Raw genomic sequence first — 11,423 nt, forward strand, 5'->3', positions numbered from 1 at the left:
TATTTAGGACCATGGTGGGGTTGGGAATCTTGGAGGTCTTCTCCAACCCTAAGGATTCTATTTAGGACCATGGTGGGGTTCGACTGGGGATGTTGGAGGTCTTCTCCAACCCTACTGATTCCATATGGGGTCATGGTGGGGTTGAGCTGGGGATTTTGGAGGTCTTCTCCAACCCTAAGGATTCCATTTAGGATCATGGTGGGGTTGGGGATCTTGGAGGACTTCTCCAACCCTGTGGATTCTATTTAGGACCATGGTGGGGTTGGTTTGGCAATCCTGGAGGTCTTCTCCAACCCAAATGATTCTACGCTTCTATTTGGGGCCGCGGTGGGGTTGGGGTTGGACTCCTCCCACTTCAGAACGGAGCTGCCTCCCGTTGCGATGGCGCGGCGGGGTGGAAGTGCGGAGGTACCTGGTCATCCATCAGCGACACCAACGGGGAAACCACCAGCGCGATGCTCCGCGAGCGTTTGTGGTACAGGAAGGCAGGCAGCTGATAGCACAGCGATTTCCCCATCCCCGTGGGGAGCACGACCAACGTGGAGAGCCCTGCGGACGGCGACGAGGGTTGGGGGAACGGAGGGGACGCGGCAAGGGGGACGGAGCGGGAAAAAAACGCACCTGAGAGGATCCTCATGATGGCCACCTCCTGGCCGGGCCGAAAGGAGCTGTAGCCCAACTCGGAGAGCGCGTCCAGCACCTCCCTGGGGGTCTCTGTGAAGAATACGGAGGGGTTAAGAGTGGGGAGACGTGGGATTGGAGGTGGAAACGTGGCTGCAGCCTCACCTCGTGGCTTCCCATCCGGCCCCAAGCTGTAGAGGGGCTCCACAGGGGCCGGAGGTGTGGGGGGCTCGTAGGGCGGGCGCTGCACGTCCAGGTATGGAGTTGGCTCCGTGAGCTCGGCTCCGTCCTGGTCACTGCTGGATGCTGGGGATGGAGGTGGCCATCAGCACGGCCTGAGGGATGTGGGGGAGCAGGGAGGGCTCCCGGGGCCGGGGGTCTCACCAGGGAGCTGCTGGTAAATGGTGTTGGTCCGGCGGGCCACTTCTTCCAGCGTAGGCAGGGGATCCTCATCCTCATCTTCTTCTTCAGCGCTGGGACAGATGGGTTCTGCTGGAGGAGCTGCGTGGGCAGCCGTGCCTGGAGGGAGGAGGAGAGGGAGACGGACCTTAAGGAGGAGGAGGTGGAGGGGGATGCAGAAGGAGCAAGAGGTGGTGGTGGTGGAAGGAGCACAAGGTGGTGGTGATCACATGGACCCAGAAGGAGCACAGGATGGTGGTGAAAACATGGACCCAGAAGGAGCAGGAGATTGTGGTGACCATAAGGACCCAGAAGGAGCACAAGGTGGTGGTGACCACATGGACCCAGAAGGAGCACAAGGTGGTGGTGACCACATGGACCCAGAAGGAGCAGGAGATGGTGGTGGTGCCCAGATGGATCCAGAAGGAGCAGGAGATGGTGGTGCCCAGATGGACCCAGAAGGAGCACAAGGTGGTGGTGACCACATGGACCCAGAAGGAGCACAAGGTGGTGGTGACCACATGGACCCAGAAGGAGCAGGAGATGATGGTGGTGCCCAGATGGACCCAGAAGGAGCAGGAGATGGTGGTGCCCAGATGGACCCAGAAGGAGCAGGAGATGGTGGTGACCATATTGATCCAGAAGGAGCAGGAGATGATGGTGGTGACCACATGGACCCAGAAGGAGCACAAGATGGTGGTGCCCAGATGGACCCAGAAGGAGCACAAGATGGTGGTGACCAGATGGACCCAGAAGGAGCACAAGGTGGTGGTGACCAGATGGACCCAGAAGGAGCAGGCGATGGTGGTGGTGCCCAGATGGACCCAGAAGGAGCACAAGATGGTGGTGACCAGATGGACCCAGAAGGAGCAGGAGATGATGGTGGTGCCCAGATGGACCCAGAAGGAGCACAAGATGGTGGTGACCAGATGGACCCAGAAGGAGCAGGCGATGGTGGTGGTGCCCAGATGGACCCAACGGAGTGTGGAAAGTGAAAGCGTTGTTTCTGCACTGAACACTGAAAAGGGCAACTGATCTAAAGAACGAAGCTGTGACACATCCTTAGGAATTGCTCGACAGCTGATGCGGACGGTAAGAACACCACACAGATATTAGTAACATATTTTAGAAACAGTTACCGAATGAGCTAACAAACACCTTCTGACAAAGCTGCAATAGGCTTGGAACGTTCTAAGCAACGTGGGTGCAGCATTCTTAGCTAGGAAATGCACTGCAGGGTTGAGCAGAACTGTTCCACTCTGTGGCAATGTTAGGATGCTGCAGGCAGGCTCCAAAATGCTCCCCTCCGTCCCTGCACCCTCCTTCCTGGCTTATCTCCACGCAAGGACAGGTGGATGACCAGCACAACAGGCAGAACGAGGGGCACGAATGCCAGGGAGGTGATGGAACGATGGAGGCCACATCCGTGTTTACGCTGCAAAACTGACATCCGAAAAGTTCTGACCAAACGTCTGTTAAGGAAGCGATTGCTGGAAGTCAATTAAGCAATTAAGACGTTTGGGTGGCAACGATTTGTGCCTGCCTGGTGGTTGTGCCGTTGGTCGTGGCAGGGTTTGAAGCTGCAGTGCTCAGCAGAGGAGGAACCGGGGGAGGAGGAGATCAACGCTGGGCAACGGGGGATCAAAGATGGAGCACTGCGTCCCCGGGGCTCTGCTGCTTGCAGGCCGTCGCCGCAACTGCAAATCAAATCTGTTTTATCAAAGAAACGGCCCTAGGAAATTGTTTGGATGTTTCCAACAGGAGCACGAGGAGAAAAGGAGGCCGAGAGGGGACCTGATGCAGGTTTATGAATAGCTGAGGTGTGGGGGCCGTGGTGGGGAGGCCAGGCTCTGTTCAGCGGCGAGTGGAGACAGGGCAAAGGGAAACAGGAGCTGCAGCAGAGGAAGTTCTGCAGCAATGTGAGCAAGAACTTATCATCATCTCTCAGTATCCTGCTGCAGAAACTGGCTGCCCGTGGCCGGGGCAGTTTTACCCTCTGCTGGATAAGGAGCTGGCTGAGGGCCGTGCTCCATGGTGGTCAATGGAGCGAAGTCCAGCTGCAGAGCTGTTTCCAGTGGTGTCCCCCGGGGGTCGGTGCTGGGCCCATCCTGTTTCATGTCTTCATTGATGACTGAGATGAAGGCATTGAGGGCACCCTGAGCGAGCGTGCAGATGGCACCAAGCCGGGAGGTGGGGTGGATCTGCCTGAGGCCCTGCACAGGGATCTGGATCAGCTGGATGGCCGGGCCGAGGTGAATGGGATGAGGTTGAACGAGGCCAAGCGTCGGGTCCTGCTTTTGGGCACAACAACCCCATGCAGCGCTGCAGGCTGGGGGATGAGTGGTTGGATGAGTGTGAAGAGGAAAGGGAGCTGGGGGTGTTGGTTGGTGCTGGGCTGAGCAGGAGCCCACAGTGTGCCCAGGTGGCCAGGAGGGCCCACGGCATCCTGGCCTGCATCAGAAATGGCCAGCAGGAGCAGGGAGGTGAGCATCCCCCTGTATTCAGCTCTGGTGAGGCTGCACCTCGAGTGCTGTGTTCAGTTTTGGGCTCCTCACTGCAGGAAAGACGTTGAGGGCCTGGAACGTGTTCAAAGGAGGGCAGCGAAATGGTGAGGGGCCTGGAGCACAGGGCTGATGAGGAGAGGCTGAAGGAGCTGGGAATGTTCAGCCTGGAGAAGAGGAGCCCCTGGGGAGACCTCATTGCACTGTACAACTGCCTGAAGGGAGGCTGTGATGAAAAAGGGTCTGGCCCCTCCTCCCAGGCAATCAGTAGGACCCGAGGAAACGGCCAGAAGTTGTACCAGAGGAGGTTCAGGTTGGACATGAGGAAGAACTGTTTCTCTCAGAGGGCGGCCAGGCCCTGCAATGGCTGCCCAGGGGGGTGGTGGAGTCGCCGTCCCTGGCCGTGCTCCAGAGGCACCTGGATGAGGAGCTACGAGATGAGGCTCAGCAGCTTGTGGCACTGATAGGAATGGGAGGGGGTTGGACTGGATGATCCTGCAGGTCATTTCCAACCTCGCTCATCTATGATTCTGAGGTGACGCAGCGCTGGCACAGGGAGGTGCTGGAGTCTCCTGCTCTGGAGACGTTCAAGACCCGCCTGGATGCCGACCTGTGCTGTAGGAACCGCTTTGGCTCGGGGTTGGACTCCATGATCTCTAGAGATCCCTTCCAACCCCTGTGATTCCACGAGACAGAAGCTGCTGAGCTCCCGGCGCCGCTCACCTGGCCCCCTGCACTGCGCTGCCCAGTGCCCGGCCGCGCCGCACTTGAAGCAAACATCCGAGCTGCGATCCACGGCTCCGCCGCCTCCGAACCACGCCGCCTTCTTCTGCCACTTCTCCTTCCACACCTGCGGCCCATTTCACGCCGTTTCAGCCTTGTTTCAGCCTTGTTTCAGCCCCTTTTCCTCCCCTCCTCCCCGGGTTGCCGCCGGCCGCCCGCCCCGCTCCCCTACCTGCTTGCGGAGCTGCCTTCCCCGCAGCGCGGCGCCCCGCACGTGGGATCTGCTCTTCAGGTTGAGCCTCACAAAGTTGCCCTGGGGTCGCCGAGGAGCCCTGCGGGAAACCAAGAAGCCGTCAGGATGGGGTCAGGAACATCACAAATCCCCAGAGGTCCTTTGGGCACCGCGACAGCGGGAGCCCCTGCGATGGGGCTGCTGTAGGGAACCGGCTGGGGGGGGGGGGGGGTTGGACTGGATGATCTCTGCAGGCCCCTTCCAACCCCTATGGTTCTGTAATGGGGCAGCAAGGGGGGGAACGCTAGAAAAGAGCAGGCGGAGCACGAGGCACGGGGAGAAGCGACACGATTTGCTGTGCTCTGTGCTCTGCAGATGGGAGAATGGCTGCGGAGCAGCACACGGGGAAAATCCCCCACTTCGTTCTTGTTCCTGAAGGCCGACCGAAGGCAAGCGGCGCTTTGGGGAACGCAGGAAAGCTGGAAACGTGGGAGGAAACGGAGCGAAAAACCCATGGAGAGCTTCCAGAAGGAAGGAAAATCCCACAAGTGGGGAACGGGCAAAGGAAGAGCGGCACAGAGCTGGGCAGGAACGGCTCCGCGCTCATCTGCCCTCGTTACCGCGTGATTCCTGGGGCCCGAAGCAGCAAACGGAGCCGTTTTGGAGGGCACCCACCTGGCAGGCAGCGCTTTGCCGACCGCCCCGGGCTTCTCCTCCTCAAAGTCACCCAGAAGGTTTTCGGATGGAGGCGGCGCCCTTCTCCTCAGCTTTGGTGCAGCTGCGGGTTCTTCTTCGCCATCCCCTGGGCCCGGCCTCTTCCTGCGGGCAGCTCTGGGCTTGGCTGCAGCTCCATCCTTCGGCACGCGGCCGCGCCGCCGTCCTGCATCACCTTTGGGTCCCGCTGTCCCTTTCTCATCTCCTGGCATCTCTTCTTCCGGCCCCACCGCCTCCTCTCCGCATCTCGACGGCCTCCTTTCACACTGTGTTCCCCTTTTCCGACCCCGAGACGCCGCTGTGGGTGCCGCCGCCTCCTCTTCAGGCCCTGCTGCCTTTTCATCGCGTCCTGGCGTCCCCTTTTCGCGTCCCGCTGTCCCCGTTCCGGGTCCTTTTGTCCCCTCTTCGTGCCCTGATGTCCCCCTCTTCCGCCTCGCTGCCACCCTTTTGCGTCCCGCTGTCCCCACTTCCAGCACCCCCTGTTCCCATCCCAACTCTTCACGTCTCGCTGTCCCCCTTCCGGGTCTCCGTGATCCCATTTCGGGTCCCGGTGTCCCCTCTTCACCTCCCGGTGTCCCCAGGTCCCTCCTTAGCGTCCCCTCTTCACATTCCAGCGTCCCCATTCCAGGTCCCTCTTCACGCTCTGGCTTCCCCAGTTTAGATTCCAGCGTCCCCCATTTCAACCTCCCTGCCCTCACCCCAGCTCCTGTCCCCTCCTCCCGTCCCCACGTCCCCTCTTCAAGTCCCAGCCTCCCCATCACAGGTCCCTGCGTCTCCTCTTCGTGTCCTGCTGTCCCCACTTTGGGTCCCAGTGCCTCTCCTTCAAGTCTTTGCGCCTTCACTCCAAGTTTTGTCCCCCCTTCGCGCCCCATTGCGCCCATTTCAGGTCCTGCTGTCCCCAATTTTAGTCTCAGTGTCCCCTCCTCCTGTCCTGCCGTCCTCACTCCAGGTCTCGTCCCCTTGTCAGGTCTCAATGTCCCAGTTTCAGGTCCCAGTGTCCCCATTTGGGGTCTCAGCGTCCCCATTTGGGGTCCTGGTCCCCTCACTCCAGGTTCTGTCCCCTCTTTGCGTCCAGGTGTCCCAATTTCAGGTCCCAGTGTCCCAATTTCAGGTCCTAGTGCCCCCTCTTCCCATCCTGACGCCCCCATTTGGGGTCCTAATGATCCCTCTTCCTGTCCTGCTGTCCTCACTCCAGATCTTGTCCCCTCTTTGCGTCCAGGTGCCCCAATTTCAGGTCCCAGTGTCCCCATTTGGGGTCTCAGTGTCCCCTCCTCCCATCCTGGCGTCCCCATTTGGGGTCCTGGTCCCCTCACTCCAGGTCTTGTCCCCTCTTCCCATCCTGACGCCCCCATTTTGGGTCCTGGTGACCCCTCTTCCTGTCCTGCTGTCCTCACTCCAGGTCTTGTCCCCTCTTTGTGTCCAGGTGTCCCAATATCAGGTCCCAGTGTCCCCTCTTCCCATCCTGACGCCCCCATTTTGGGTCCTGGCGACTCCTCTTCCTGTCCTGCTGTCCTCACTCCAAGTCTTGTCCCCTCTTCCTGTCCTGCTGTCCCAATTTCAGGTCCCAGTGTCCCCATTTGGGGTCTCAGCGTCCCCATTTTGGGCCCTGGTCCCCTCACTCCAGGTCTTGTCCCCTCCTCCCATCCTGGCGTCCCCATTTGGGGTCCTGGTCCCCTCACTCCAGGTCTTGTCCCCTCTTCCCATCCTGACGCCCCCATTTTGGGTCCTGGTGACCCCTCTTCCTGTCCTGCTGTCCTCACTCCAGGTCTTGTCCCCTCTTTGTGTCCAGGTGTCCCAATTTCAGGTCCCAGTGTCCCCTCTCCCCATCCTGGCGTCCCCATGTTGGGCCCTGGTCCCCTCACTCCAGGTCTTGTCTCCTCCTCCCATCCTGACGCCCCCATTTGGGGTCCTTTTGACCCCTCTTCCCATCCTGACGCCCCCATTTGGGGTCCTTTTGACCCCTCTTCCCCTCCTGCTGCCCTCCCTCCAGGTCTCATCCCCTCTTCCTGTCCCAGCGCCCCCATTTGGGGTCCCACAGCCCCCATTCCCCCCTCCCAGCACCCACGCAGCCCCTCTTGGCACCCATCCCTCCCCACCCCACATCCCTCCGTCCCCTGGCAGCGCCGCAGCCACCCTGGATCCAGCGACCCCAATCTCCGCGCCACCATTTCCTTCAGCTTCCGGAATCGATCCGCCTGCGGTCGAGGCTTCGAGGCTGCATTCAGGACGACGGGGGCCAGGCGGCGCAGGGCGCAGGGGAGGCCTGGGGCCGATTCGGGGAGGCCTGGGGCCGATTCGGGGAGGCCTGGGGCCGATTCGTCGTCGCCATCGGTGCTCGGGGAGGCGGCGCGGCGCCGTGGAGCCGCGATTTTCCTCCTGCAGTCCAGGCTCCTCTTCACCGCCGACGGCGCCTCCTCCTGAGGACGGGCAGAGAGGAACGGGGGCGATGCCCCGCGTCAGCCTCCGCAGCCCCAAAAGGCCTCGGTTTCACCTCAAACCGTCCGACAGCTGCCAGGCTCTGCGGGGTTTCCTGAAGGGTAAATCGCAGCCCCCCCCCCCCCCCCCCCCCCCCCCCCCGGCTCCACGCTTCTGGAGCAACGCGTCCCTCTGCTGGAGGAACAGCTTCCCCTGCACACCCCACAGCCCCACATCTGTAGGGCTGCACCCAACCCACAGCCCCAAATCTATAGGGACATGCCCAACCCCACAGCCCCACACCAGTAGGGCCATGCCCACCCCACAGCCCCACACCCATAGGGCTGCGCCCACCCCACATCTGTAGGGCCATGCCCACCCCACAGCCCCATACCTATAGGGTTGTGCCCAACCCCACAGCCCCACACCTGTAGGGCTGCGCCCACCCCACAGCCCCACACCTGTAGGGCTGCGCCCACCCCACAGCCCCACACCTGTAGGGTTGTGCCCAACCCCACAGCCCCACACCTGTAGGGCTGCGCCCACACCACAGCCTCACATCTATAGGGCTGCGCCCACCCCACATCTGTAGGGCCATGCCCACCCCACAGCCCCACATCTATAGGGCTGCGCCCACCCCACAGCCCCACATCTATAGGGCTGCGCCCACCCCACAGCCCCACACTAGTAGAGCTTCACCCACCCCACAGCCTCAAATCTATAGGGCTTGTGCCCACCCCAGAGCCCCACATCTATAGGGCCATGCCCACCCCACAGCCCCACATCTATAGGGCCATGCCCACCCCACAGCCCCACACCTGTATGGCCGTGCCCAGGTTGGCCTTCAGCCTCATCCCGTAGAGCTGCGCCGATGCTGCTGCTGCTGCTGGTTGCTGCCGCATCCCGGGGAGCTTCGGCTGCCGGTTCAGGTGCGACCCCCAGCAGCCCGAGTCCTGAGATGGGGACACAACGTGGGGAGGGGGAGGGCGGCAAGGGGGGCAGCAGGACGGGGGGGTGGGCAACCAAGAGTTGGGGGTGGGCAACCAAGAGTCGGGGGTGGGCCACCAAGAAGTGGCCACCAAGAACTGGGGGTGGGCAACCAAGAGTAGGCAGCCATGAGTTGATGGCCATGATTTGGGGGTGGGCTGCCAAGAGGGGGCCACCAAGAGGTGGGGGTGGGCAACCAGGAGTTGGGGGTGGGCAACCAAAAGTCGGGGGTGGGCAACCAAGAGTCGGGGGTGGGCAACCAAGAGTTGGCAGCCATGAGTTGGTGGCCATGAGTTGGGGGTGGGCAACCAAGAGGGGGCAACCAGGAGTTGTGGCCATGATTTGGGGGTGGGCTGCCATGATGGGGCCACCAAGAGTTGGGGGTGGGCAACCAAGAGTTGGGGGTGGGCAACCAAGAGTTGGGGGTGGGCAACCAAGAGTTGGGGGTGGGCCACCAAGAGTTGGGGGTGGGCCACCAAGAGTTGGGGGTGGGCCACCAAGAGTTGGGGGTGGGCCACCAAGAGGTGGCCATGAGTTGGTGGCCATGATTTGAGGGTGGGCTGCCAAGAGGGGGCCACCAAGAGGTGGGAGTGGGCCACCAAGAGGTGGGGGTGGGGCACCAAGAGTCAGGGGTGGGCCACCAAGAAGTGGCCACCAAGAACTGGGGGTGGGCAACCAAGAAGTGGCCACCAAGAACTGGGGGTGGGCAACCAAGAGTTGGGGGTGGGCCACCAAGAAGTGGCCACCAAGAGTTGGGAGTGGGCAACCAAGAGTTGGCAGCCATGAGTTGGTGGCCATGAGTTGGGGGTGGGCAACCAAGAGGGGGCAACCAGGAGTCGTGGCCATGATTTGGGGGTGGGCTGCCATGATGGGGCCACCAAAAGTTGGGGGTGGGCAACCAAGAGTTGGGGGTGGGCAACCAAGAGTTGGGGGTGGGCAACCAAGAGTTGGGGGTGGGCAACCAAGAGTTGGCTGCCAAGAATTGGGGGTGGGAAACCAAGAAGTGGCCACCAAGAGTTGGGGGTGGGCAACCAAGAGGTGGCCACTGTGAGTTGGTGGCCATGATTTGGGGGGTGGGCTGCCATGATGGGGCCACCAAGAGTTGGGGGTGGGCAACCAAGAGTTGGGGGTGGGCAACCAAGAGTTGGGGGTGGGCAACCAAGAGGAGGCCACGAGTTGGTGGCCATGATTTGGGGGGTGGGCAACCAAGAATTGGCCATGATTTGGATGAGGGCTGCCAAAATGGGGGTGGGCAATCAGGAAATGGCCAGCGTGAGTTGGGAGTGGGCAACCAAGGGTGGCCATGAGTTGGTGGCCATGATTTGGGGGTGGGCTGCCATGATGGGGGCCACCAAGAGTTGGGGGTGGGCCACCAAGAGAGGTGACCTCCATAAGTTGGGGGTGGGCCACCAAGAGCTGGGGGCACTGAGTTGGGTCACGGGCCACCGCGAGTTGGGCTGCAGGCCGCCATGATGGAGGGGCTACAAGGTGCCGTGAGTCGGCCACCGAGCGCCAGCATGGAGAGGGGCCACAGGTCACCGTGAGGGAGGGCCACCAAGAATTGGTCACGGGCCACCAAGGGGGCCTTGGGCCATCAAAGGGGGGGCTTGGGCCACCAAGGGGGGGGGCTTGGGCCACCAAGGGGGGGGCTTGGGCCACCAAGGGGGGGGCTTGGGCCACCAAGGGGGGGGCTTGGGCCACCAAAGGGGGGGCACTGGGCCATCAAAGGGGGGGGCTTGGGCCATCAAAGGGGGGGCCTTGGGCCACCAAGGGGGGGGGCTTGGGCCACCAAGGGGGGGGGCTTGGGCCACCAAGGGGGGGGGCTTGGGCCACCAAGGGGGGGGGCTTGGGCCATCAAGGGGGGGGCTTGGGACACCAAAGGGGGGGGCTTGGGACACCAAAGGGGGGGGGGGCTTGGGCCACCAAGGGGGGGGGGCTTGGGCCACCAAGGGGGGGGGGGGCTTGGGCCACCAAGGGGGGGGGGGCTTGGGCCACCAAACGGAGCCGTGGGCCATCAAGGGGGGGCCTTGGGCCATCAAGGGGGGGCCTTGGGCCATCAAGGGGGGGCCTTGGGCCATCAAGGGGGGGCCTTGGGCCATCATGGGGGGGCGGTGGGCCAGCAGGATCTGGCTGCAGGTAGCCACAGGGACGGCCCTTCCCCTTGTGAGCCCTCAGCGTTGGTACCTGCTGTGCCGCAGGGCTCTGCTCTGTGAGCTCCGAGCGCTGCTTCAGCTCCCGGTACTCCCGGTACAGCCCTGCGAGAGGAGCAAGGCAGGGCCGTGGTAATTAATTTGGGTGATTAGGAGGTAATTAATTAAGGGGAATGAGGGATAAGGAGGCCCCGCAGCGCCACGCTCACGTTTGGTGTCCTCTGAAGCCGCCGCCACGTCGGCCTGCGAGGGGAAACAGAGCAGAGCGTTCGTTTGGGTGGAAAGGCAGAAAAAGAGGCGATTTTGGGGGTGGGACTGCAGAAAAAATGGCACAACAGCCACAAAAAACCACCAAGAAAGGCCAATCTGGGGCAGGAAGGTGCCAGAAGAGGCACTTATGGGGCAGAAACGCCCCCCAAAAGCACAAAAAAGGACATTTTGGGGGTGGAAATGCCCTGAGAGGCACCAAACGAGGCACTTTTAGGATGGAAAGCAAGGAATTTAGGGATAGAAACCCACCCACAAGCACCAGAAAAGGCTTTTTGGGAGCAAAACAGGCCCCAAAGAGGCACTTTTGGGGTACATCTGCACTTAAAGAGAAGCTCTGGGGGCAGAAAGAGGCCAAAAAGCACCAATAAAGGCCATATTTTGAGCAAAACGCCCCCAAAGGGGCCCTGAGGG

The 11,423-nt window shown here is 61.7% G+C and overlaps 1 protein-coding gene and 2 long non-coding RNA genes across 3 annotated transcripts in view; 1 reads left to right on the forward strand and 2 right to left on the reverse strand.

Moving 5' to 3' along the window:
• LOC128079817 (ATP-dependent DNA helicase Q4-like) overlaps positions 1-6,200 on the reverse strand; it is a gene marked incomplete at its 3' end in the record, with an annotated part of 39,522 nt that extends 33,322 nt beyond the window's left edge. Inside the window, exons 1-7 of the mRNA XM_052681364.1 lie at positions 5,152-6,200; positions 4,477-4,576; positions 4,245-4,371; positions 1,006-1,140; positions 787-927; positions 622-714; positions 413-549 (exon numbers count right to left, since the gene is read on the reverse strand). Of these exons, the coding sequence (XP_052537324.1) occupies positions 413-549; positions 622-714; positions 787-927; positions 1,006-1,140; positions 4,245-4,371; positions 4,477-4,576; positions 5,152-6,194 (1,776 nt within the window). The remainder of the gene's footprint in view (positions 1-412; positions 550-621; positions 715-786; positions 928-1,005; positions 1,141-4,244; positions 4,372-4,476; positions 4,577-5,151) is intronic.
• A 160-nt stretch (positions 6,201-6,360) lies between these two features.
• LOC128079818 (uncharacterized) lies at positions 6,361-7,137 on the forward strand. Its single transcript, XR_008206326.1, has 4 exons — positions 6,361-6,508; positions 6,590-6,712; positions 6,815-6,874; positions 6,956-7,137. It is a non-coding gene; the product is annotated as an uncharacterized LOC128079818 (long non-coding RNA).
• A 374-nt stretch (positions 7,138-7,511) lies between these two features.
• On the reverse strand, positions 7,512-10,987 carry LOC128079819 (uncharacterized). The gene is made up of 4 exons (XR_008206327.1): positions 10,952-10,987; positions 10,777-10,847; positions 8,424-8,558; positions 7,512-7,607 (listed from the first exon to the last, which is right to left on the reverse strand). It is a non-coding gene; the product is annotated as an uncharacterized LOC128079819 (long non-coding RNA).
• Positions 10,988-11,423: the final 436 nt, after the last annotated feature.

The sequence above is a fragment of the Tympanuchus pallidicinctus genome, unplaced genomic scaffold (assembly GCF_026119805.1).
Source record: "Tympanuchus pallidicinctus isolate F22 unplaced genomic scaffold, pur_lepc_1.0 scaffold197, whole genome shotgun sequence".
Lineage (NCBI taxonomy): Eukaryota > Metazoa > Chordata > Aves > Galliformes > Phasianidae > Tympanuchus > Tympanuchus pallidicinctus.